General features: G+C 32.5%; 1 protein-coding gene across 11 annotated transcripts in view; it reads right to left on the minus strand.

Moving 5' to 3' along the window:
• Positions 1–23,134, minus strand: part of LOC134722045 (dynein axonemal heavy chain 5-like) — a 112,564-nt gene that overhangs the window by 28,734 nt on the left and 60,696 nt on the right. For all 11 annotated transcript variants that reach the window (XM_063585471.1, XM_063585468.1, XM_063585469.1 and 8 more), the window contains 23 exons: positions 22,621–22,881; positions 21,872–22,281; positions 21,253–21,454; positions 14,822–15,057; positions 12,618–12,836; positions 11,754–12,055; positions 11,120–11,360; positions 10,592–10,791; positions 9,498–9,651; positions 8,778–8,941; positions 8,134–8,341; positions 7,495–7,656; positions 6,853–7,077; positions 6,193–6,365; positions 5,630–5,808; positions 5,089–5,276; positions 4,533–4,727; positions 3,516–4,059; positions 2,965–3,206; positions 2,376–2,516; positions 1,228–1,474; positions 770–1,047; positions 205–420 (listed from right to left, as the gene is read on the minus strand). In XM_063585471.1, the coding sequence (XP_063441541.1) occupies positions 205–420; positions 770–1,047; positions 1,228–1,474; positions 2,376–2,516; positions 2,965–3,206; positions 3,516–4,059; positions 4,533–4,727; positions 5,089–5,276; positions 5,630–5,808; positions 6,193–6,365; positions 6,853–7,077; positions 7,495–7,656; positions 8,134–8,341; positions 8,778–8,941; positions 9,498–9,651; positions 10,592–10,791; positions 11,120–11,360; positions 11,754–12,055; positions 12,618–12,836; positions 14,822–15,057; positions 21,253–21,454; positions 21,872–22,281; positions 22,621–22,881 (5,387 nt within the window). The remainder of the gene's footprint in view (positions 1–204; positions 421–769; positions 1,048–1,227; positions 1,475–2,375; positions 2,517–2,964; positions 3,207–3,515; positions 4,060–4,532; positions 4,728–5,088; positions 5,277–5,629; positions 5,809–6,192; positions 6,366–6,852; positions 7,078–7,494; positions 7,657–8,133; positions 8,342–8,777; positions 8,942–9,497; positions 9,652–10,591; positions 10,792–11,119; positions 11,361–11,753; positions 12,056–12,617; positions 12,837–14,821; positions 15,058–21,252; positions 21,455–21,871; positions 22,282–22,620; positions 22,882–23,134) is intronic.

Raw genomic sequence — 23,134 nt, forward strand, 5'->3', positions numbered from 1 at the left:
TCACTTTTTAATATAAATACCATTTTTAAACTCATTTTACCTTTATTACCACAATAAATATGCAATTTTGGTTTATCATTGATTTTTCCTAAGTATGATAACTTTTTGTTTCTTTTGAACTTTTTTTTCTTCAAGCAACTAAATTATGAATTTCCATTTCCTCAATTCATTAGAAACAGGTAATAATATATAAGTTTTCCATACCTGTACATCAGCAATGTTTGTGAAGTCTCCTGGTTTGTCTAGATTGTAGAAACCGTTCATTTCCATCAACTGTCGTACAACCTCATTACCAACTTGATCTCCCCATTCGTTGATTACAGGCATGTTAATATCGTCAATAAACACCGTCATCTTCTTACCGGCTGGTGGTCCATAGGTTGTACCCACTCTCTTCTCAACGTAACTTTCAATGGTTCTCTAAAAAGGATTGCAGAAGAATATTAAAACATTTTATAAAATTGTGCATCTATATACATACAGATTTTTTTTAACATAATTCTCTGATGATGCAAAACTGGACATGAGTCATGAGACAGATGTATGGTGTAGTAGCAGAGGTGAAATTTGGAGATTTCCACAATTAGAATTCTGGGTAATATTTGACTCACCTGGAATATGTATGGGGTAGTAGCAGAAGAGAAATTGAGAGCTTTCTCTATATGGTATTCTGGGTAATATTTGACTCACCTGGAACATGTATGGTGTAGTAGCAGAAGAGAAATTCAGAGATTTCGCCAATTAGAATTCTTGGTAATTTTTGACTCACCTGGAACATGTATGGGGTAGTAGCAGAAGAGAAATTGAGAGCTTTCTCCATATGGTATTCTGGATTGTATTTGGCCATGTATCCATTAATCATGACAGTCTTGGCTGTTCCCTGTTCACCAATCAGTAACACAGCCTTTCCTTGTTTAGCAATCAGATCCACAAGGTATTCAGTCCTCACATTGTCCACCATGGGAACCAGAATTGAACTGTATTCCGGTGTGGAGTCTGAGGGGTAGATATACTCCTTTACATGTTTGTTCCAGTGACTCCAAGTACCTGCAAGTAAACATTCACAAAAGGTAAAATCAGTTCAACTTGAACCTGCACATTTAAGATTTGCAGACGCAAACGCACAGATTTTTTCAGAATGTAATTGAAATTTTTATTTACAGAGTGCTCTATTTGAACATTTGTTAAAATATTAAATAAATTTGTCAGAATACATTAGACACCTACCATCACTATCTACCATGAAGTCAAACATGGTATCGTCAGAATCAGGGGAAATAACTGGCAAGTCTAACGTGAAATCGTCATGATTACGTAGAAACTCCTCCATCTTATTTCTGTCATCCCATTCAAGGAATGATCCAATGCACCACATACATGTAAACACATATAAACGTTCAGCATGCTTAGCGTTCAATGCTCCTGCATCCCTGTCATCTTTACTTGGAATCAGTCCTTGTAACAGCTTTGTGGCCTAAAATGATATGAATGAATGGATGAGGTAATGTGAAATAATTTGTTTTTCTTCTCAGTAAAAATGTTCTTTAAGGAAGCAGAGGCCCTTGAACTAGAACCTACTGTTTCACAAAAAATATTAAAATTTATCAAAAGAAGCTACTTGTACATGTAATTAGGGATTTTCTTGCTGTGTTCAAGACCCATTGGTGGCCTTCAGCCATTTTTCTGCTCTTTGGTTGGGTGGTTGTCTTTTATTCCCCCTTTTTATTCTCAATTCTATTTTATACCAAAATTGAGTTGCTGTCTCTTTGACATATTCCACCTTTTTATTCTCAATTTTATTTATACCAAAATTGAGTTGTTGTCTTTTTGACATATTTCGAATAAAAAGGTGGAATATGTCAAAGAGACAATTTGATTTTATACCAAAATTGAGTTGCTGTCTCTTTTGCATATTCCACCTTTTTATTCTCAATTTTATTTTATACCAAAATTGAGTTGCTGTCTCTTTGACATATTCCGAATAAAAAGGTGGAATATGTCAAAGAGACAATTTTATTTTATACATAAATTGAGTTGCTGTCTCTTTGGCATATCACCTTTTATTCTCAATTTTATTTTATACCAAAATTGAGTTGTTGTCTATTTGACATATTCCACCTTTTTATTCTCAATTTTATTTTATACCAAAATTGAGTTGCTGTCCCTTTGACATATTCCACCTTTTTATTCTCAATCTTATTTTATACCAAAATTAATATCTATTATCAAAAAATCTTACTACTATTCTACTTAATCTGAGTTTACAACTTGATTGTAGTACATCTTCATTGATTCAATTTTTCAATTTCATTGATTGAAAACTTTAGCAGACGACAAAGATTTGCTGGCATTTTGATATTTTTTACTACACCTACCTGTACAATGATGAATGCTTCTAAAACATCCATCTTGAAAACAAAGGTTGTGGTGGCAAAGTTCAATAGATGGTTAAATGATCTGTCAAACAGGTCCATGATAATGCTTTGTTCATTTATTGGTCTTAGGTTCAACCATCCCTGTAAACACATTATTGATTTGGTTAGAATTTGGTGCATATCAATATTTCTTAAAAAATGAATTTTTAATAATCATACATTTCTACATCACAATCAATTGGTTCACAACAACTAGGGGATGGTAAAATATAATTAATCCCTGGCTTTCTATTCTAATACATCCCTCCATTTGATGTCTAAATTTAAAACATTTATTTTTTACTTTTGAAAAAAAAAATCTTGGTTCATATTCTATTCACATTTATTTTCTATATCAGTTATTTTAGCTCTGTATTCCCATGTCATGTTGTATCTTAAATTCCCATTCATTTGATAATTTCTTAAGTAATTCTATGAGTTATTTTGGCTCTGACATTTGTATTCCCATCTCATATTACAGTGTTTTAATCCCCAATCAATTTGCATATTTCCAGAGTAATTCTATAAGTTTAAATGATGGTGATATTACCTGAAGGATTGGTCTCCAGTCCAGTCCTGAGTTACTCATGTACACCATACCGTTCCTGGACACAGTAGCTGGGGAAGCATTGTCTATGTTGTGAGGCTCAAAGATAATCTTACAGTTAGGGGCCATAGGAATTCTGTCACCATTAGCCAAGGTCAAGGTCTTGTTGTCATCTAATACTGAGTTCAAGTTCTCAATCCAGATAGCATCAACAGGACCATCCAATACAAGCCAAATATGTTCTCCTGAAAGAATAATGATCATACTGTGTCAAAGGAACACATATTTCATAACATTTGATAACTTTCATCCACATCTTCATGCTAAAAAATTTCCATGAATTGATTTCTTTCCTGATATGTGTAGATTACTTGAAATTAAAGGCGGAATAAAATTTTCTCTCATCAGAAAATTTTACATAGCTTTTGAACTTCTTTTTGAGGTTGATATAAAGCCTAATCAAAACGGAAGCTTCTGATGTCAAGTATATATTTACCATGAACATTAAAAAATTTCAATCTTTTGTAAAATTAATTAGAACTATGTTAACTTACCTTTCTTAGCTTTGTTAGTTCTCCTCCATAATGTAGAGAAGATACCATCAGTCCAGTCATTAGTGGCCACATCAAGACGTCCAAACATCTGAGGTGCTGTGATGGCTTTAGGATTCATTCTCATTTCCCTGTGAGGAGCCCCACAGTCAGTCATAGCCTTCATTAAAGTGTGGATACAGCATGTTTTACCAGCTCCACTAGGCCCTAGGGCCATCATACCGTGTCTTACACGCTGGGTCTCAAACAACTGAATCAATTTAAGAGTCCATGAGGGATGGTTCACTAATTTAGCTTCCTCTATCTGTTTGTTGATGGCAGCTTCTAACTCTGGGTAGCCTCCCTTGTCTAGTGAGATTCCGGGGAATAAATCGTTGATCAGAGACAAAAAGAGTGGTTCGTCCTGATCGATAAGTTTAGATAAGTTCATGTCACGTAATACTCTCATTACACAGGTAGATTCTGTCTCTTCTTTGTTTGCACGTTTAACAGTACCAAGGGTTCTTAATACAGACAAAATGTTCCTCAAACCAAAATCATAATGCACCTAGAAAATGACAATAATATATGTTTAAGTTTCATAGAGAAATAGATAAAAGTAAAATGGGTAATTTTCACTCATTTGAGCATCTATTTTCCATCTGCATGAAAATGGCACCTAAGAATTCTATAAATAATATTAAGGCAAACCAAATAAAACCTGTTCCTACAAAAATCATGATAATTACAACTCACATTTCAATCATTGCTAGAAACCTTCATAACAAATGTAAAGAATTCCCATTTACACATCTAGCATTAATCTTGTTTGATGAAGATTTCAATTTGTAAGCTCACAAACATTTTTAACCCTGCCACATTCTTTATCTGCCTGTTCAACGTCAGGAACCTGTAGTTCAGTGGTTGTCATTGTAAGTTTCTCAATCAAATTGTTTCATATTTTCATTTAGTAACATCTGATTATTATTTGAAAATTTGGCAGCTAAAAACCTACAGGTAGACAATAAAAGTAAAACATACCTGTTTTGTCAGCTGTTCTTCACAGAGTTTATACAGAGTGTAGAATTTTCTGGCCAAGACAATGTTTTCAATGAAACCAACACTAGCCAGCTTGACACGGATAATGATCTGTCTGTCTGGCACCATCATAGCAACAGTACGGAAATTCAACTTTAGATTCTCTGGCAATTCCTGTCGTCCAGCATAACCAGGGTTCTATGGAGAGAAAAAAACATGAAACTTTAAAGAAAAAGCATTTATGTTTTACTATATAGGTTACTGAAAAGGCCAAACTTTAATTATTAACTATTTTCCAGTGCTTTAGGCTTTGACATTTTTATAGACACCTGTCGATAATTTCATATTATTTTTATTTTTTTTGTTAGATTGCATTTATCATTGAAGTTAGCCCCACATTCCATTTATTAATAACTTAAAGCAATAGTTAAATACTTTTTTTATTAAGAATTGTTGATAACTAGAAGTTTATCAACTTAAACTAATGAATCAGTGCCTAAACATGATGACTCCAAGGAAAGTCTGAACTGCCATGCTCCTATATTTACTTGGTACATACCATGGTTAAGAATATACCAAACTCAGGATTCATGAGAACCAGGTCTCCGTCAGTGAAGATAAACTGCTTCTTTCTCTCTTTCTTACAGTTCAATACAATGGCGATCTGTTGGGCAGCCACAGACAATACAGGAAGTTCAATACGATTAAACTCATCAAAACATCCCCAGGATCCAGACTGGGCCAAACCTGAAAATACACAAATATAAATCTGTAAATCATGATGAAGCAAACCAAATGATAAAACATTAATAAACTATAGCATATCCTTTAACTCTTTTACTCAAGTAAAAAGTTCAAGATGGTTTACTTTTAAGAAACGTAATAACTGAAACATTTTTTTTTCAAATATCTTATTTGAGACTCAAGAACAAAGTGAGAATATTTTTCCCATTTCCGCTTTTAATAAAAAATTTTTTATTTCCAACCAATTTCTTTGAAAATTTGGAAAGAAACACCGATTATTCTAGTGTGACCTTTCTGAACTGATTAAGTTTAAAGAAAACTTACTTCCTTCCTTTGAAAATGTTATAAAGTTTTACCTTTGTAAATACGTCCTAACCCTCTGAAGTCCATCTGATCTGAACAGTTGAAGACAACAACATATTTTCCCAGACAACGTCCCATGTCTTTGACAGTCTCAGTCTTTCCTGTACCAGCAGGTCCAGCAGGGGCACCTCCCATAGACATACCCAAGGCCTGGGCTAAAGTGATGTAACATCTGAAAAATTAAATATATATATATTATATACAAATCTAATTATAATCTGCATAGCAGGGACTTTTCTCATAGATATAGTCAAGGTCTGAGATCAGATGATGAAAGCAAGCAATATGTATAGCTAATAAAAAATTGAAAACAGTTATAGCCTGTTGAAAATAATGCTCCAGTTTCAATAAACTTTTTGCAAAGGTTCTAAAAGACTAAAATTACGTAACACAAAGCTGAATTTTATATATTCGATCTTCTTTTATTCAATCAAATCCAATTGATTAACCTTTTTTAAACAGTATTCAATGCAATAAATTCAATTGACTTCTGAATAACAACAATTGCAAAGTTCAAAACTTGAAACCAAAGCAAAGTCTATAAGCTGTCTTATACCTGTCAGTGAGTGGTGTAATGACCAATCTTTCTGTACAGCCGAGGAATTCATTCTGGTAGATAAAATCAACATCAGTAATGGAGATTTGAGTTTTGTCCTGATCCTCTACGAAATAGAATCTGGACTGCTTCTGCCATTCAAAATCTGTTGGTGTCTTCACATGAGCTTTGCACTGTAAATCAAAATATTAAAATTAGAGGTCTACTTTTGTCAAAACTTTACATGTTTTTTGTTAGTTTGAGGAATCACTTAATTTTTATTAGTTACTTCCCTTGTTCTGGGGCCATAGATATTGTATTGACACCTGTCAATTATTGAAAACTTTTTATTGGAATTTGCATGACGGGTAACTGGCTTGTTGATGAATACCCCAATTTTCTGTTCTAGAAATGGGTTTTCCCTCGGCAAACATAAAACAAATTACTTTTCAACCACAATTTTTGTATGTCTACCACATGGTGTTTCTTGGTGTTTAACTCTATATGTACATGTATCTGGTTTAATTAAGGAGTTATGTGTTGCTGGTTGATGTGGTCTATTGTACTGTCTACTTTTTTTTTATTCGAAGTAATCCTTTTAAGTATCTGACACTATTTCAATTTCTTTTTGTCCTCATTTTACTTAATAACTTTTAAAATAATTTGACTATGATAACCTACCAGATCATCAAATATATCTTTCTGATGAATGTGGATTGTGATAGAAGTTTCAAACTTTATTCTCTCAAACGGTGTAAGTTCTTTGGTCGTCTGATCAATGAGAGTGTTCAATAACTCCAGGAAGGCTTGATTGGTCTGCTGCATCACCTTACGGTCATGTCGGGCATTGGTCAAAGCCTCAGTGGCATCTCTAGTCCAGATAAACTGTAGACCCAGTATACCAACCTACACAATAAATACACATCAATGTTAATGTGTGACACTTATTGCAAAACAATTCAAATCAATTTATATTTATTCATCTAAAAATGTACATTAATTTATATTTTATACCAATATCTACTTTTATATTATGAACTTTTGACTGTTTAATTTTTCAGTTGAGCTGAATTGATTAAATCATAACCCAATACTGATATTTAAATTTTTACAGAAGATGAGGATGACATCTGAATCTATTGCAATTATTATATTTATTATCCTTTAATTTTGAGGAGTTTAGTTGGTAATCATAATGATATCAATATTGGTTTTTAATTTCTGCAAATTTTTTGCACGAAATATTCAAACATAATAATCTGACAACCCAGTAAATTCAGTACATGTTACTGGTACCCAGTAGAAGGAAATAAATAAACAAACCTGTGCAGGGAACATGTTTAAGAACTCTAGCAGCTGGAAGTTTGTATCCTGTGTTGCCATGGCAGCAGTTCTGATGACACCATGGAGAGATTTATGGGCCATTGTCATCAAGGCCATCAGCCAAACCTCTACGTTACCCTCTGCTTTCACAGACTTCTCCAGCTGAAATATAAATATTTATCTATTATATGGAAAACTCAAGTCTCAGAAATACACATTCATTTTTATATTGGAAAGATAGTTTCATATGAGGAGATCAACATGCCTGTTTATACAAACATTTATAAAGTTATAGGTCTAGATTTCCATATAATTTTGGGACTATGTTTTCCTAAAAGAATTAAGACTAGCTACTCTTTATAAATTTTCTTAGTTTTTTATAATTATGTACAATTTCTTGTTGCTTATTGTGTCTTATGCTATTAATCTGGAAATACAGGAAATTTTAAGACTAACATGCAAAAATAAATAAAGTCTTTGTATCCATACATAGATATAAGTGTTTCAATAAAGTGTTACTGTCTTATCTATAATGGTGGGAACTGTGAACTTGTTCTTTAGTTATATTTATTTCATGAAATTGCTCCAATAAATCTAAACAACACAGAAAAGGGAGAATGAATTACACATTTTACTTACATCAATAGTTTCTCCCTCTGATGAGTGGATAGAGAGAATCATATCGTAATGTTTCTCGTGGAACTTGACAGTCTTAATGTTATCAAAGACTGACAACAAATGAGCCTGGATTGTGTGAGGATCGCTGGCCTGACCCAGAATCTCTAACAAAGCAGGGTCTGACACGAAGAAGAATCGAGGGAACAACAATCTCTTCTTTTCCAAGTATCTGAAATGGAATATTGATACATTAAAAACAATGTCTTTCTTAATGATTTTAGTTGAATTTCAGTTTTCATAGGACATTTTTATAATGAGGCCCTTTTTTCTTTTTTGTAAATAGGTATCATTCCTTGATTTTATACACAGCAAGAGATTGGCTTTTTTTTTGTAACTGCATGAAAAGGAGAATCATTTATGATTTAAGCCTCTTCATTTTCCTTAGAGTATCAAGATTTTCCAATTTACTATTACAGGAGTGATTTAAAAGAAGGGATATAGGTATATCCCAATGAGATAAAAACTAAAAAAAACACAGTATTTCAAGATTAATCAATTAAAATACAAAGTTAGTATCTATATAAGTACATTTCTTGTTTCTTATGAACACCTTTATAGAATATGTCAGTAATTTCCACTTTAAATGGATCCGAATTTAAATTTACCCAGTGAGAGATTTCTGACAAAGTTCTAACTGCTCCAGTAAATGTGGAAGTAATTGCATCAGTGTCTCGTCTCCCACACAGCACTGTACAACATTAGGTGTCTCATGAGATCTCGTCATTATCTTAATCCACGATTTATCTATGTTACTGAATCTTTTGGCTTCCTGAAATCATAGTTATACAGTGAGTCACATATTTTTTCCTAAGTTACTGTATAGTGATATAGTTGAGTTGAGTTATCATTGATATGATCATAATTGTACATTAACAGTTAACAAAACTTTAAATTTTTGAAACACTAAGGCTTTTCTTCCTCAGGAATAGATTACCAATGCTATATTTGGAAAAACTTTTAGAATTTTTGGTCCTCAATGCTCTTCCAACTTTGTACTTTATTTAGCCTTTTAAACATTTTTTGATTGGACTGGCACTGTTGAGTCTTTTGTAGACAAAACATGTGTCTGGCATAAATATAAAATTGGAATCCTGGTATCTATGATGAGTTTATAGTATTGATTTTGTCTAGATATATCAGTCTTTTTTAATGATTATTTGTGCGCTTTTTCTTATTTGACAAACAAAGTCCTGATAGTGAAATCATTCTGATTAAATGAAATTTGAAAAGTTTATCCTAACCATCCCTAGTAAATTCTAATAGCCTGAATATATATGTTGTTCATTTAAACATGTTGGGGAATACATTTGTCCTAATTTACTGACCTTTGGTAATTGTTTGGCGATATCTCCCCCAACAAATACAGCCTCTAGATAGACCCACAGATTTTGTACGGTCATCCAGTTCTCTATAATTTCTGAGGAGTTTGTCAGGTTCTGTACCCAGGTCTGGATCTGCTTCTTAAAAGGTACGTTATATCTACAAATGTCATACAAAAAACAGATTAGATGAGGATTTTGCAGGAAAAGTTAACTGTTTACTTTGATAACAGATATGTATGAATGGAGTTAGAATTTTGTGATTTAATGCTTAGAAAGGTATTGTATATGTTATTCTTATAAATCAAAATTTTATAAAGCAATGATAAAAACAAAATGATTGTGATTTGCGTATTACTGGTTATTTTAATAAATTATATAAAAGAAAAATATTTAAGAACCCAGGGCTCTTTTCATAAAAATCAACTGAAATATTATTGAAGAACAAGTATTTTTTCTCAAAACATTTTTTTGTGAATTTGTTGAAGGAATTCTGTGATGTGTAATATAGTTGAGTGTTGAAAAAAAATAACCTTTGGCAAATAATTAAACAAATGTAGTGTGAAGACTTTTGTGTGCTTTATCTTAACCAAATGGGTATGGCCAATTTATAATTAAAGAGCTTACACTCATTTTTTAAAACAAAAGTCAAAACTCATAAGATAGACATATATAGATGGTGAATAAAATAGTCAAATATAATATTTGGATTTATAGAAATTCATACAAATGAAAATAAAATGGTCCTTGTAGGATTACAACAACATGCTTAATACCTCCAGATAACCTCAGACCTTCTCATACACTTAACAGTACAACTAATATACAAAATAAAATATGGAAAATTACATATAATTAGGAAATGTATTCGACGTGTAATAAAAAAAACTTTGTAGTAAACAAATAGTTATGCAAATGATTTTTTTTCATCTTTAAATAAAACTGTGTTTTCAGGTATTCATTTCAAAGTTGGTCTAAATTACTTCCAAACTTACTTTTTAGAATACAAAATTGACTATTAAGGTTCACAGTTATATAGTAATTATACAGTTAGATTATAAAAAAAATATAATTAAAAAAATACTAGATGATATTTGTACCTGTTACTCATTAGGGAGCTGAGAACCATAAGAGAATCTTCCATATTGGTGAGGATTTCCTGTGTGGTATCTCCTCGGAGAAGTAGCTCTCCACGATTCTTAAAGTTACCAAATCTGAATTCCTGGTTGTTCCAATCAGCTATCACTTGTTTCAGTTTGGCTTCAATGTCTTTCTCTTTAACAGCTGAGATACAGATGTCCTGTAAATCAATATTTTGATAGATTATTGTTTATTTGACACTAAATGTATTACATTGTAACTGTTTTACACAACACTGAATGAATGTGCAGTTTATTTCGATATGCATTTTATTTGAAAATTTGAATTCATATCCTTATTCTTTGGACTCTGGTGGATAATTGTGTCATTGGAAATAATGTCATATCTCCTTTACATATTGAATAAAGTTATCAATTCTTGTATATAAAATGTTTTAAAAAAAATTAAGCCTTTTAGTATTTCATTTGTTACAAATCAGTCGTAAAAAGAATTTCTTCACTCCTCCAATCAAATTTGAAAATAAATACCTCAATATCTTCTTTAAACTGTAACAGAGGAGCTTCTAGAATATTTCTCAACTGGAATGTCTCACTTTCTACATCAAAGACATGACCTGTGACCTCTGCCATTCTTGCCCAATGACGAGGCTTCATGGCCTTGTTTGTCATCAGTTCTAACAAAGGAACCATGTTGTTGAAATCATCAATGGTGTTCTTTAGATCGTCAAAAGCTGGCCAGTCTTTGAGAGCTTTAGGGAGCTTTCTACACCTATAAATCATAATACATTCATGATTTCAACAGTCAGGAATTAGTTCATATCAGATCTATTATTCTTTGGCTACCAAATAAAAAATATTTTGTTCAACAGTTAAACCTATGCTAAAACTTTGCTTTATCATTTTCACTTTTAAATTTTAAATTATAAACTGATTTTTATCCATTAGGAATTACAAACGTGAGAGAGTACATTTCTTTAAAATTTTAAAGTTTATCTCATGTTATTCTTAAATGTGTGACATGTGAGAAATTGAAATTATATGGGAAAATGTGCAAATAAGAAAATGAAACTATCTATCTAAAATTTTAAATCTTAAATATTGAAAAAAATAATATCAGATACAGAAACAAGTTTTACAACTAAAGGCTGTATTAATAACATACTTGTTTTGGAATTCTAGCAGTTCGTTGTTGATTTTATCAATATTGACATCTACCCAAAGGATATCATAATATCCATGTACAGTCTCCAACACATTGTTGTACAAGCCATATAACTTTTGTAGCAGATTTAATTCCTTTTTAATATTGAGTAATTTAGGATACTCTGTAACCTGCAGACCAAACAGTTCTTCACCACCAGTGTAGGTGATGTATTTCTTATACAAAATGTCAAAATTGTTCTGGAAAATGACAAGTCTGTCTGAGGCCTCTCTTGGCGCTACACCAGGTACCATAGGTCCAGCCTACAATATATATTTACATGTAAACAAATGTGTACATGATGAACAAATTTATTCTTAAAAAAAAAATTTAAAAAAAAATTTCACCAAAATATTGTGATTTATTAAAAACATCTAAAGAGATAGACATTTTGACAATGACAACTCATAACTCTTTAAACTCAAGTTTATTGGTACACATGTCAAACCTTTGACAATTATTTTTCTTTGAGCCAAACCATATATTATTTTTCTTAATATTGAGGTTGATGCATTATTATTCATTAATTGCCAATTTTCTTCGATTACATTGGTATAGGTTAACCACTTAGTTCGGAGACATTCAATGAAATACACATTTTCTTCACACTTGTATGCAGACATTGGCAAAATCAAGAAATTAAATAATGGACACAATTTTAGGATTAGGATTTCAGGAAATGCTTCTAATAATAACGTTATTAAAATTTGAAATGTTAGTTCTTATCACATCAGAAAAGCCATTCTGTCCTATTTTCAATAATGAAAACATCCCAAAATTGTGTCAATTAACAGTTAATTCAAATATTTATACATGTTGACTTACCGTATCATAACCGCCACAGAAGTCATCACAATCACCAATGAAAGTTTTAACATTCTCAATGAGTTCTGTTTTAAACAATGGTTGTACTTCTAGGAGTGTCGTCTGCACCTCAGCAGCCTGGGCCTGTAATTTCTCCCAGGAATATCTCAGTGTGTCACATCTCTCCATCTCTTCTTTGTTTACAGGTAATTCATGTTTGTTTAACATAGCATACGATTCCTACAAAGATATTTACCAATAAGATCATACTTCACAAAAAGATAAAATGAAATTACTTTGTTTCTTTTGCAGTGTACTCCATCAAAAGAGAAAAAAATCTGAAAACAACTCAAAAATTTAAAAGACAAAAGGTTGTATTTCCTAGCATTTTTAACAAAAACTAGAGGCTCTCAAGAGCCTGTATCGCTCACCTGATTCTACTTGGGTTTTTGAAATCATATAAAAAAATATAAAATTTGGCTAAAAGTGACAACACAACCTCATTTATAAGAAAAGGAACATGTTTAATTTCATTCAAAAGTCCCCCACTGGCGGCCATCTTGGATGACGGATCGGCTACAAAGTAACAACACTTGGTCAGCACCTCATAAGGAACATTCATGCCATGTTTGGTTTTATTCCATTCAGTGGTTCTCTAAAAGAAGTCATTTGTATGCATTTCCCATAGGGTCCTATGTTAAACTAAGTTCCCTGCTGGCGGCCATCTTGGATGATGGATCAGCTACAAAGTAACAACACTTGGTCAGCACCTCACAAGGAACATTCATGCAATGTTTGGTTTTATTCCATTCAGTGGTTCTCTAAAAGAAGTCATTTGTATGCATTTCCTTATAGGGTCCTATGTTAAACTAAGTCCCCCGCTGGCGGCAATCTTGGATAATGGATCGGCTACAAAGTAACAACACTTGGTCAGCACCACATTAGGAACATTCATGCCATGTTTGATTTCATTCCATTCAGTGGTTCTCTAAAAGAAGTCATTTGTATGCATTTCCCATAGGGTCCTATGTTAAACTAAGTCCCACGCTGGCGGCCATCTTGGATGATGGATCAGCTACAAAGTAACAACACTTGGTCAGCACCACATAAGGAACATTCATGCCATGTTTGGTTTCATTCCATTCAGTGGTTCACTAGAAGAAGTGATTTGTATGCATTTCCAATAGGGTCCTATGTTAAACTAAGTCCCCCGCTGGCTGCCTTCTTGGATAATGGATCAGCTACAAAGTAACAACACTTGGTCAGCACTCCATAAGGAACATTCATGCTATGTTTGGTTTCATTCCATTTAGTGGTTCTCTAGAAGAAGTCATTTGTATGCATTTCCCATAGGGTCCTATGTTAAACTAAGTCCCCCGCTGGCGGCCATCTTGGATGATGGATCGGCTACAAAGTAACAACACTTGGTCAGCACCCCATTAGGATAATTCATGCTATGTTTGGTTTTATTCCATTCAGTGGTTCTCTAAAAGAAGTCATTTGTATGCATTTCCCATAGGGTCCTATGTTAAACTAAGTCCCCGGCTGGCGGCCATCTTGGATGATGGATCGGCAACAAAGTAACAACACTTGGTCAGCACCTCATAAGGAACATTCATGCCATGTTTGGTTTCATTCCATTCAATGGTTCTCTAAAAGAAGTCATTTGTATGCATTTCCCATAGTGTCCTATGTTAAACTAAGTCCCCCGCTGGCGGCCATCTTGGATGATGGATCGGCTACAAAGTAACAACACTTGGTCAGCACCTCATAAGGAACATTCATGCCATGTTTGGTTCCATTCCATTCAGTGGTTCTCTAGAAGAAGTTCAAAATGTAAATTGTTAACGACGACGACGACGGACGACGACGGACGACGACGGACGACGGACGCCAAGTGCTGAGAAAAGCTCACTTGGCCCTTCGGGCCAGGTGAGCTAAAAATGAGAAAAACCAACTCATCCTAGATATTGCTGATATTTTTTACAAAATCTTACTAAAAATTTGCTGATAACTCACAGTAGGCATGAAAGCATTTACAATTTTTGTACAAATAGTCAGAATGTTAGAATGACAGTAGGACATCAACATTTACATATCATTTGAAATTCACTACCCAGGAGGACAGTAAATTTTTTTTACTTAAAATTATAAAAGTAATAATAAAACAGACATTCTAAATCTCAAATGAAATGGAGAATTGAATAGTATATATCAGTTCATACCTCAATTGGAGTAATTCCCATATCAATTCTGATTTCACTCTCTCTGATATCCTTCAGCGACCCCATGGCATATCTGATGTCATCAAGGTCTTTTAGAGGTCGTGACAACCTCTTGTTAAGGTCTTCTATAAATTCAAACATCTCCTCCATCTCAGAACTGTATTTCTGATTACAAGCCTTGCCAAAGTGAACTCTCCATTGCTTGGTTTCAATAGTCAAACCAAGTTTTAATCTCTCTGTAAAAATATTTCCATTTTAAAGGTTGTTGTATAAAATTCACATCTCATATTATAGTCTCTCATAACTCTTTTTTGAATGGCTCTTGTTTTATATTGAAAATTTGAATATTATATAAATCTTTTCTAAGAGGTGATACTCAAATAAAATATTGTCTCGTCTTGTCTATTATATCTGTTACCTCTGTTATATTTTTTATATAAATTCTTAGGGTCAAAACAGTCAACAAAACCAGTATTTCTAAGTTTTCAATAACTGAACATGCTGCACACATGAGTTATCACTCTTTTATTTTGATAAAATTAATGTATTGCTAGAAAATAATGTATCAGCAAAGTTTCAGGGATTATTTCAACAAAACTGAAACAAATTGAATGCTATGAGTATAAATATTCACAAGACTTATATATTTATTATTCTAACATGACGTCCTTCAAACGCTTTGAGTACACACCCGTGGTAAAATATGAATATATTGCATTGGCTGTTCCTATCGTACTCCCACGTCATATGTTTTTTTATGAATGAAGTACCGGACGTCATAGAATGATGACGTTATAATTTAAGCATTTTACGGGAAAATACACGCTTTTGATACCGAAAATCATCACAACAAGGAAACGTAAACAAACGATGCTAAAATGTGGTATAAGCCCACTTTTTATATACATAGAAGACATATAAGTAAATAATCATTAAAATTCATCCAAATCTATCTAATTAAGTTTTGTGAATAGTTTTAGCATGTCACTTATTCTATTTGCTCCGTTCTTTTACGCCAATCTAAAAGTGCGTTAATTTATGGGAACGGCAAATAATGGCTATCACCTAGAGCGCTTCGATCCAAAACAATTGCCGTATTTGTCTTATAAAAATACGCATGCGCCAGTATGGTGGCAGTGAAATTTTCTTGTTAAAAAATTTCTTGAAAAAGTTGAATTAATTGGATTTATACAGCATTTATTATGATTTTGTTGGATGTTCTATCTTGACACAAGTTATGACAAAACGAAAAACCAAGAAACTGAAGCGATCGACACCAGATAAAGGAAATAATTCATCAGGAAATTCTACTTCAGACAGTTCTTTGTTTACAAACAGTACAGTTAAAAGAAAGAGTGACAAAAACAAGGTAGTGTTTACTAAAAATACGTTGAGTACATTTAATAACAGTTCACCAACGAATAGTTACGATCAAATTAATACTATGAATCAAGGTTACAATCAATATACGCCAATTCAGTCCAGTACTCCAAATGTGGCATACCCTTTTACGCCTGTACAACAGTTCCAACAGTACCCACATCCTTTCACAAGCCCGCCTCCCCCTCCAACACCACAGCAGCTTCAAAATACGTGTGATATTGAGTTAATGCTTAAAACTTTATGTTGTAAAGTAGACAATATTGAAATCAAACTCAATAAATTGGATTCTATTGAACACAGATTGAATAATTTTGAACAGAAATTTAGCAATGTCGATACCGAAATAATTACATGTAAAGAAAGAATAAGTGTATTGGAACAAAGTGCGGCATTCATGTCAGACATTAAAGATGAACACAAATCGATAAAAGCTAAAATTCAAACTCTGACAAAAAGTTTTGAAGTATCAAAAACTACCAGTAATTCAGTGAAGGAGAGATTAGCAGGTGTTGAGGCGCAAAACTTGAGTAACAATCTTTTGTTTTTTGCAATTGAAGAAAAAATAGTTAATGTAGAAATGGAGACGAACGGGGCTCAGGGTAATGTAGATGAAGGTAATATCGGAGAAGGAAAGAAAAACATACAAGAAAACTGTTTAGACATAATTTTAGACTTCTGTGAACAAACATTGAAAATTGAAAATGCCAAAGCAAACCTTAAATTAGAAAAAGCGTACAGACTTGGTAAAAAAAAAGTCGGAGAAAGTAGACCTAGGCCAATAGTGGTAAAATTTTCTAAGTACAGTGACCGCGAGATGGTACAAAAGTCATCAAAAAGACTAAAGGGGTCAGATTTCGGAATTAGTCCACAATATCCACAAGAAGTGTTAGCCAAACGAAAAAAGTTAATACCGGTAATGTTGGAAAAACGAAAAGAAAAGAAGACTGCGTACTTGGTTGGGGACAAGTTATTCGTTGAGGGAGTTTTATACGATGAATAGAAATTAGCGGGGGATGATACAAATAAAAACAGAAAAGAAATCGTTAAATATTCATTAAAAGTATGTTCTTGGAACATTTCTAAAGGTTTGATAAGAAAATTAGCCGACGCCGAATTTCAACATGAAATTGCTGATTATGACATATTATGTTTTAACGAATGTTGGGTTAAATGCCCAAAAGAATTTGAGATAGCAGGTTACGAAAAACATTATGTGCAAAGGAAGAAATGCAATGGAGGCGGTGTTATTATTTTTTATAAAAAGTGGTTAAATTCGTATCTTGAGGTCTTAAAATGTTGTGCAGACAGTATGATATGGTTGAAAATAAGCAATATTATTATGTCTGATTGTAAAGATTTATATTTATGTGCTATATATGTACCACCAGATAAAAATATATTTTACCGCAAATATGACTGTGACGTATTTGAAGTTTTACAGGAACATATAGAGCATTATGGTGCATTAGGTAACATTGCTATAATTGGTGACCTGAATGGACGAATTGGTAAAGCAAACGACTTTATAGGGCATGATCTATTGAGTACTCAATTACAAAGTGATATAAGTGGTTTAATTGATTACACACCCGATTTACCGAGTGAGCGAACTACTGAGGACATAAAGCCTGCGAACACTTTTGGTCGAAAGATTTTGGACTTGTGTAAATCGTCTGGGGTTAGAGTATGTAATGGACGGTTCGGGAAAAGCAGTGGTAAATTTACATTTCAAAATAAAAATGGTTGTAGCGTTATTGACTATGTGTTATTATCTCATGAATCTTTTTCTATAGTAAATAATTTTATGATTGGTAATTTTAATACATTTTCATGTCATGCTCCTGTAATTATTGATTTCAAACTGAAAGGATTATCATTAACTGATTTTTGTTCATGTAAAATTATAAAATATAATACCTATAACTGGAATGAAGAGTATAAAGATGATGTAAAGAGAGACCTTTGTGCTAGTGTAGATAAAATTAGCGATCTTGTGAATAGAATGAATGAAACGGACAATATTGACGAAATTGTGGCTGAAACCAACGACATTTTTTTAAACATTACAGAAAAATACACGAAAAGAGAAGTGATTAAAACTGTTAAGTGTGATTATTGTAACGGCAAAAAACGAAATTTAGGAGTAACTGATTTTAACCGGGATAAGCCGTGGATAAGTGACGAATGTAAAGAGTTATACCGGACTTACAAACGAGCATTATCACAGTTTAATTTATGCAGAAGTGAGGAAAATAGACTTTACTTAAATATTTCAAAACAAAGATTTAAGCGTATGGAAAATACTTTAAAAAGGCGTTACAAAACCCAGAGAGGGGATATGTTTAGTTCGATGAGAAGAACCAACCCAAAATACTTTTACAGAAAATTTCGAAGAAAAAGAAAAACACTAAATAGCAATTTAACATTAGATGACTTTGTCGCACATTTCAAGAACTTAGTATCAAAAGACAATATTATAGACGGTCAAGTAAATGATGAAAACTATGATGCGGTTTATTCAGAATTAGATCGCCCATTTACAGAACAAGAAATAGACATATGTGTGAAGAAACTCAAACGTGAAAAGGCGCCAGGATATGACAATATTTTAAATGAATTTATTAAAGAGTGTAAAACTGTCCTTTTGCCGTTACTGTGCAAGCTATTTAATGTTATATTATGTACAGGATGGTTCCCAGAAGTATGGGTTACTAGCGTATTAGTACCATTATTCAAAAAGGGCTCGATGAATGATACGGGTAACTATAGAGGAATATCACTGGTTTCTCACGTTGGAAAGTTATTCACATCGGTGATACATACTAGATTGATGAAATGGTGTAAAGAAAACAGTATTTTGACAGATGCGCAATTCGGTTTCATTCCAGGATATGGTACAAGGGACGCAATCTTTGCTCTTCATTCTGTTATAGCTAAATCTTTACGTAAAGGAAAACGGTTATATTGTTGCTTTGTTGATTATGTTAAAGCTTTTGATAGCGTCTCACATCTTATTTTATGGCAAAAAATGCTTAAGTGTGGAATAACTGGTAATCTATTGTGTTTAATTAAATCTATGTATTCTAAATTGAAAACATGTGTTAAGTTAGATGGTCAGTTTTCAGAGTTTTTTAGTTGTAACGCAGGATTGATGCAAGGGGAGTCATTATCTCCTTTTTTATATTCGCTCTATGTAAATGATATAGAAATAGAATTAATCAAACAGGGTATTGAGCCATATGAAGTCAGAATGTTAAATTTATATTTGTTCATGTATGCAGACGATACAGTTCTTTTTAGTGAAAGTGTAATTGAGTTACAAAAAATGATAGATACTGTGAATGAGTGTTCAACACAGTATGGGCTACATATAAATCTAAGTAAGACAAAAATTGTAATTTTTCGTAATAGAGGTAAAATAAAAGATAATGAAAAATGGTATTTAAATGGTAACATAGTAGAAGTATGTAATGAATTTGTTTACCTGGGTTTATTGTTTAATTATAACGGTATATTTACTGTAACACAAAAGACACTAACTGAACAGGGTAGAAAAGCTACTTTCAGCTTACTTAGCAAAACATATGATGATTTTTTTAATATAGAAACTTTACTATCTTTATTTGATACTTATGTTACAAGTATAATGAATTATGCCAGTGAAGTCTGGGGCTTTCATAAAGCCGAAGATATAGAAAAATTGCATTTATATTATATGAAAAGAATTTTAAAAGTTAGAAAAGGAACTGTTAATAACATGGTATATTTTGAGTTGGGCAGAGTGCCCTTGTATGTAAATAGATATGTGAAAATGGTAACTTACTGGTTGAGATTGTTAGACACAGAGAACTGTATTTTAAAACATGTATATAAAGATATGTACGAATCTAGTTGTGTGAAGCCAAATGACAAGCTAAATTGGTCTTGTAAGATACGAGATATATTATGTAAATATGGTTTCAGTGATGTTTGGTTTTCACAGAGAGTTAGAAACAGTGATTTATTTTTGAGTGAATTTAAACAAAGAGTAATAGATAATTATATATCTGAAGGTTTATCATATTTTGAAAATTCGTCGAAATGTACTTTGTATCAGTATTTACATGATGGCCACACTATGCAATTTTACCTTAGTCGTCCGTTAAACAGTTTGTATATATCTTATATTACTAGATATAGAATAAATGCTCATGCACTATGTATAGAAACAGGTAGATACTATAATATAGCCAGAAATGAACGTTTGTGTAGTATGTGTAATAAAAATGCTATTGAAGATGAGTATCATTTTATTTTAGAATGTGATAAATATAACGACATCAGATGTAAATATTTAAAGAGTTATTATTATGAGAAACCATCTACTTTTAAATTAGTACAACTGTTATCTGTAAGAAATGTCAAAGAGCTAAACAACCTAGGAAAATATTTATTTTCTGCAGAAAAAGCACGTATTGGTTAATTATTCAAATGTTTATTTTTAGTTTAATATGTCTATATGTCATACTCCGCTTAATTCTTAATTCTTTCATTGATTTGTATAATTTGTGTATAAATGTTATATTATGCTGTATATTATCTATTGGATATTTATATTGTGTAAATCCAATAAGCTGTATTTGCTTACGGAAATAAAGTATTATTATTATTAGAATCGAAATAATTCATGGGGGCTTGAATATATCTAGATTTTACCACGGGTTGGCCCTTAATGCCGATATTTTACCCCTCGCTATCGCTCAGGGTAAAATATTTGTCATAAAGGGCCAACCCGTGGTAAAATCACGATATATTCAAGCCCCCATGAATTATTTCTTAATTATTTTCCTGAGAAATGTACATCCCTAAATAGCTTGAGATAATTGGTCAACATTATCCTTGAAGGAAGGTGGTATACATTGTGAAATTATTGAAAAACTGTTTCACAATATAAAATGTTTGAACAAGACCTTTTGTAAGCATTTTTTTTTGTATGCCATTCGTAAGTTTTCAGTTTAACTTCAATGTTAAGTTTTTCCCCCAAAAATGATTAAATGTCAATATTTTACCTGTGTACATTCCAATAGGTCCAACATCATAGTACTCAGGAAGTGCATTAATCTGGATCTCCATTTCTTCATAATGTTTGATCTTAGCCTCATACTCTGACAACTTAGGATTCTCTTTGTTAAAGTTCTCTAAGTCTTCTTCTCTATCTAACATCCACACGGAATGGAATTCAGAGAAATTATCTAAAGCTGTTGTAACCTCCTTTAATGAAAAAGATTAAGTTCAGGACAAGTCTACAAATGCAATCTTTTTGAATGTTCCAACATTTGAACAATTGAAAAAAAAACACTTACAGAATGTAAAACAATATTTTTTTTTCATCTTAAAAAGTACATACCGGGTAGTCAGTAAATCTACATCATCTGGTTTATGGATAGTTAGTTGTGTCATTGACAATCATACCACATCTTTTAATTTGTAAGTGTATGCAAAAGCAGTTAAAACATGAAAATAAGTATTTTCAAAAAATAAACTTTTTCTTCAATACTTGTACAAGAAAAATGAATAAATAAATAATTTAAAATATTAGTAAAATCATATATGAAGATGCATGACTCCTTCATTCAGTGAGGACAATAGATTATAAATGATATTTTGCCAATAACTTGCTTCTCTAACCTTTTTAGTAGAGTTGATAGCGGTTGACAACTGTGACTGGAGTTTAGACACTTCTTTGTTCTCGGACACAGCCTTGTAATAATTCTTGGGCTGTTTGTGGATGGTGTAAGTCTGGACTGCTGTCTCGTCGTCCTTCTTACCATGGTCCACTTCATCCACTGGACACACACTGGCCATACTTGGTCTGCGCTCCATGTTGGACATCATTGTGTCCTGTGGCTGAAGACCTTTGTGCCACTTACTGATTCCTTTGCTAACACTGACCACAAGTTGAGCAGCTTTGTTCACAGCTTGTTGGACCTCGTCCAAGGCAGGTGACATAACTACGTTAGGAATAGCTAATACAGCATATGCCTTAAAGAATGGTTTGGTTTCTTTTTTGTCTTTCTTGTCTCCATAACTTCCTGAATCTGTAAAGTCGGGTGTTCAGTATAAAATATTTTTATACATAAAAAATAATTGGTGGGGTCATCTAATTTGTTTGAAACCTCCATACTTTCACATGAAAAGTCCTGATAATAAATATTTGTTTTTCCACATGAGTTTGCATTTATAGTCATGAGGGATTTAAAAGTATTTGAAAATTTAAGAGTCTATGTATTAATTTTGTACAATCATAATTCTAAATAAATACACTTTTTGTTCACTATGGCAAATTTAAATCCACAAATAAAAGTACCTTAATAGTAGATTGATAGTTCAGAAGTAAGAAAACCTTACACAATGGATTGGAAGAATAAAACAATTACCCATATAATGTAACATAGAACTGGAAGAGATCCTCTTCTTCAGAGACTCCAGTGTGTTCCTTGTTACTTTCATTAGAGCATCTTGGTTTCGATGTTCAAAGTGAGCCAGTAAATCTCCTGCAGCCTCCTCTAAATTCTCTCTCATTTCTCTCTTCTTCTTGGCTATGGCATTAGCCTTGGATGAGACAGGGCGTGACTTCCTGCTGTTGGAACGACCCATGGCTGAACCAGTAGGGCTGCCATCTCGGCTTCTATCATGTTCTAAAATGTAAATATCATTGATATTAAGTAAAGGTACATGCATTTAATGCTCAATGCCAATTGTTTTTTAAGGAACATGTTTGTTTTTAAATCATTGTTTCAAAACAGAAAGACAAAAAGTTTCAGAAATTTTCAGTGTTTTTCTACCTTTCAGTATGGTCCTTTTTCTATTAAAAATATTGAAATTTACAACAGCATAATTCCTTACCTCTTTCTTTTTTTATTTACTTAATATTGTTTTTGTCATTCAATA

Source organism: Mytilus trossulus, chromosome 6, assembly GCF_036588685.1.
Source record: "Mytilus trossulus isolate FHL-02 chromosome 6, PNRI_Mtr1.1.1.hap1, whole genome shotgun sequence".
NCBI classification, from domain to species: Eukaryota; Metazoa; Mollusca; class Bivalvia; order Mytilida; family Mytilidae; genus Mytilus; species Mytilus trossulus.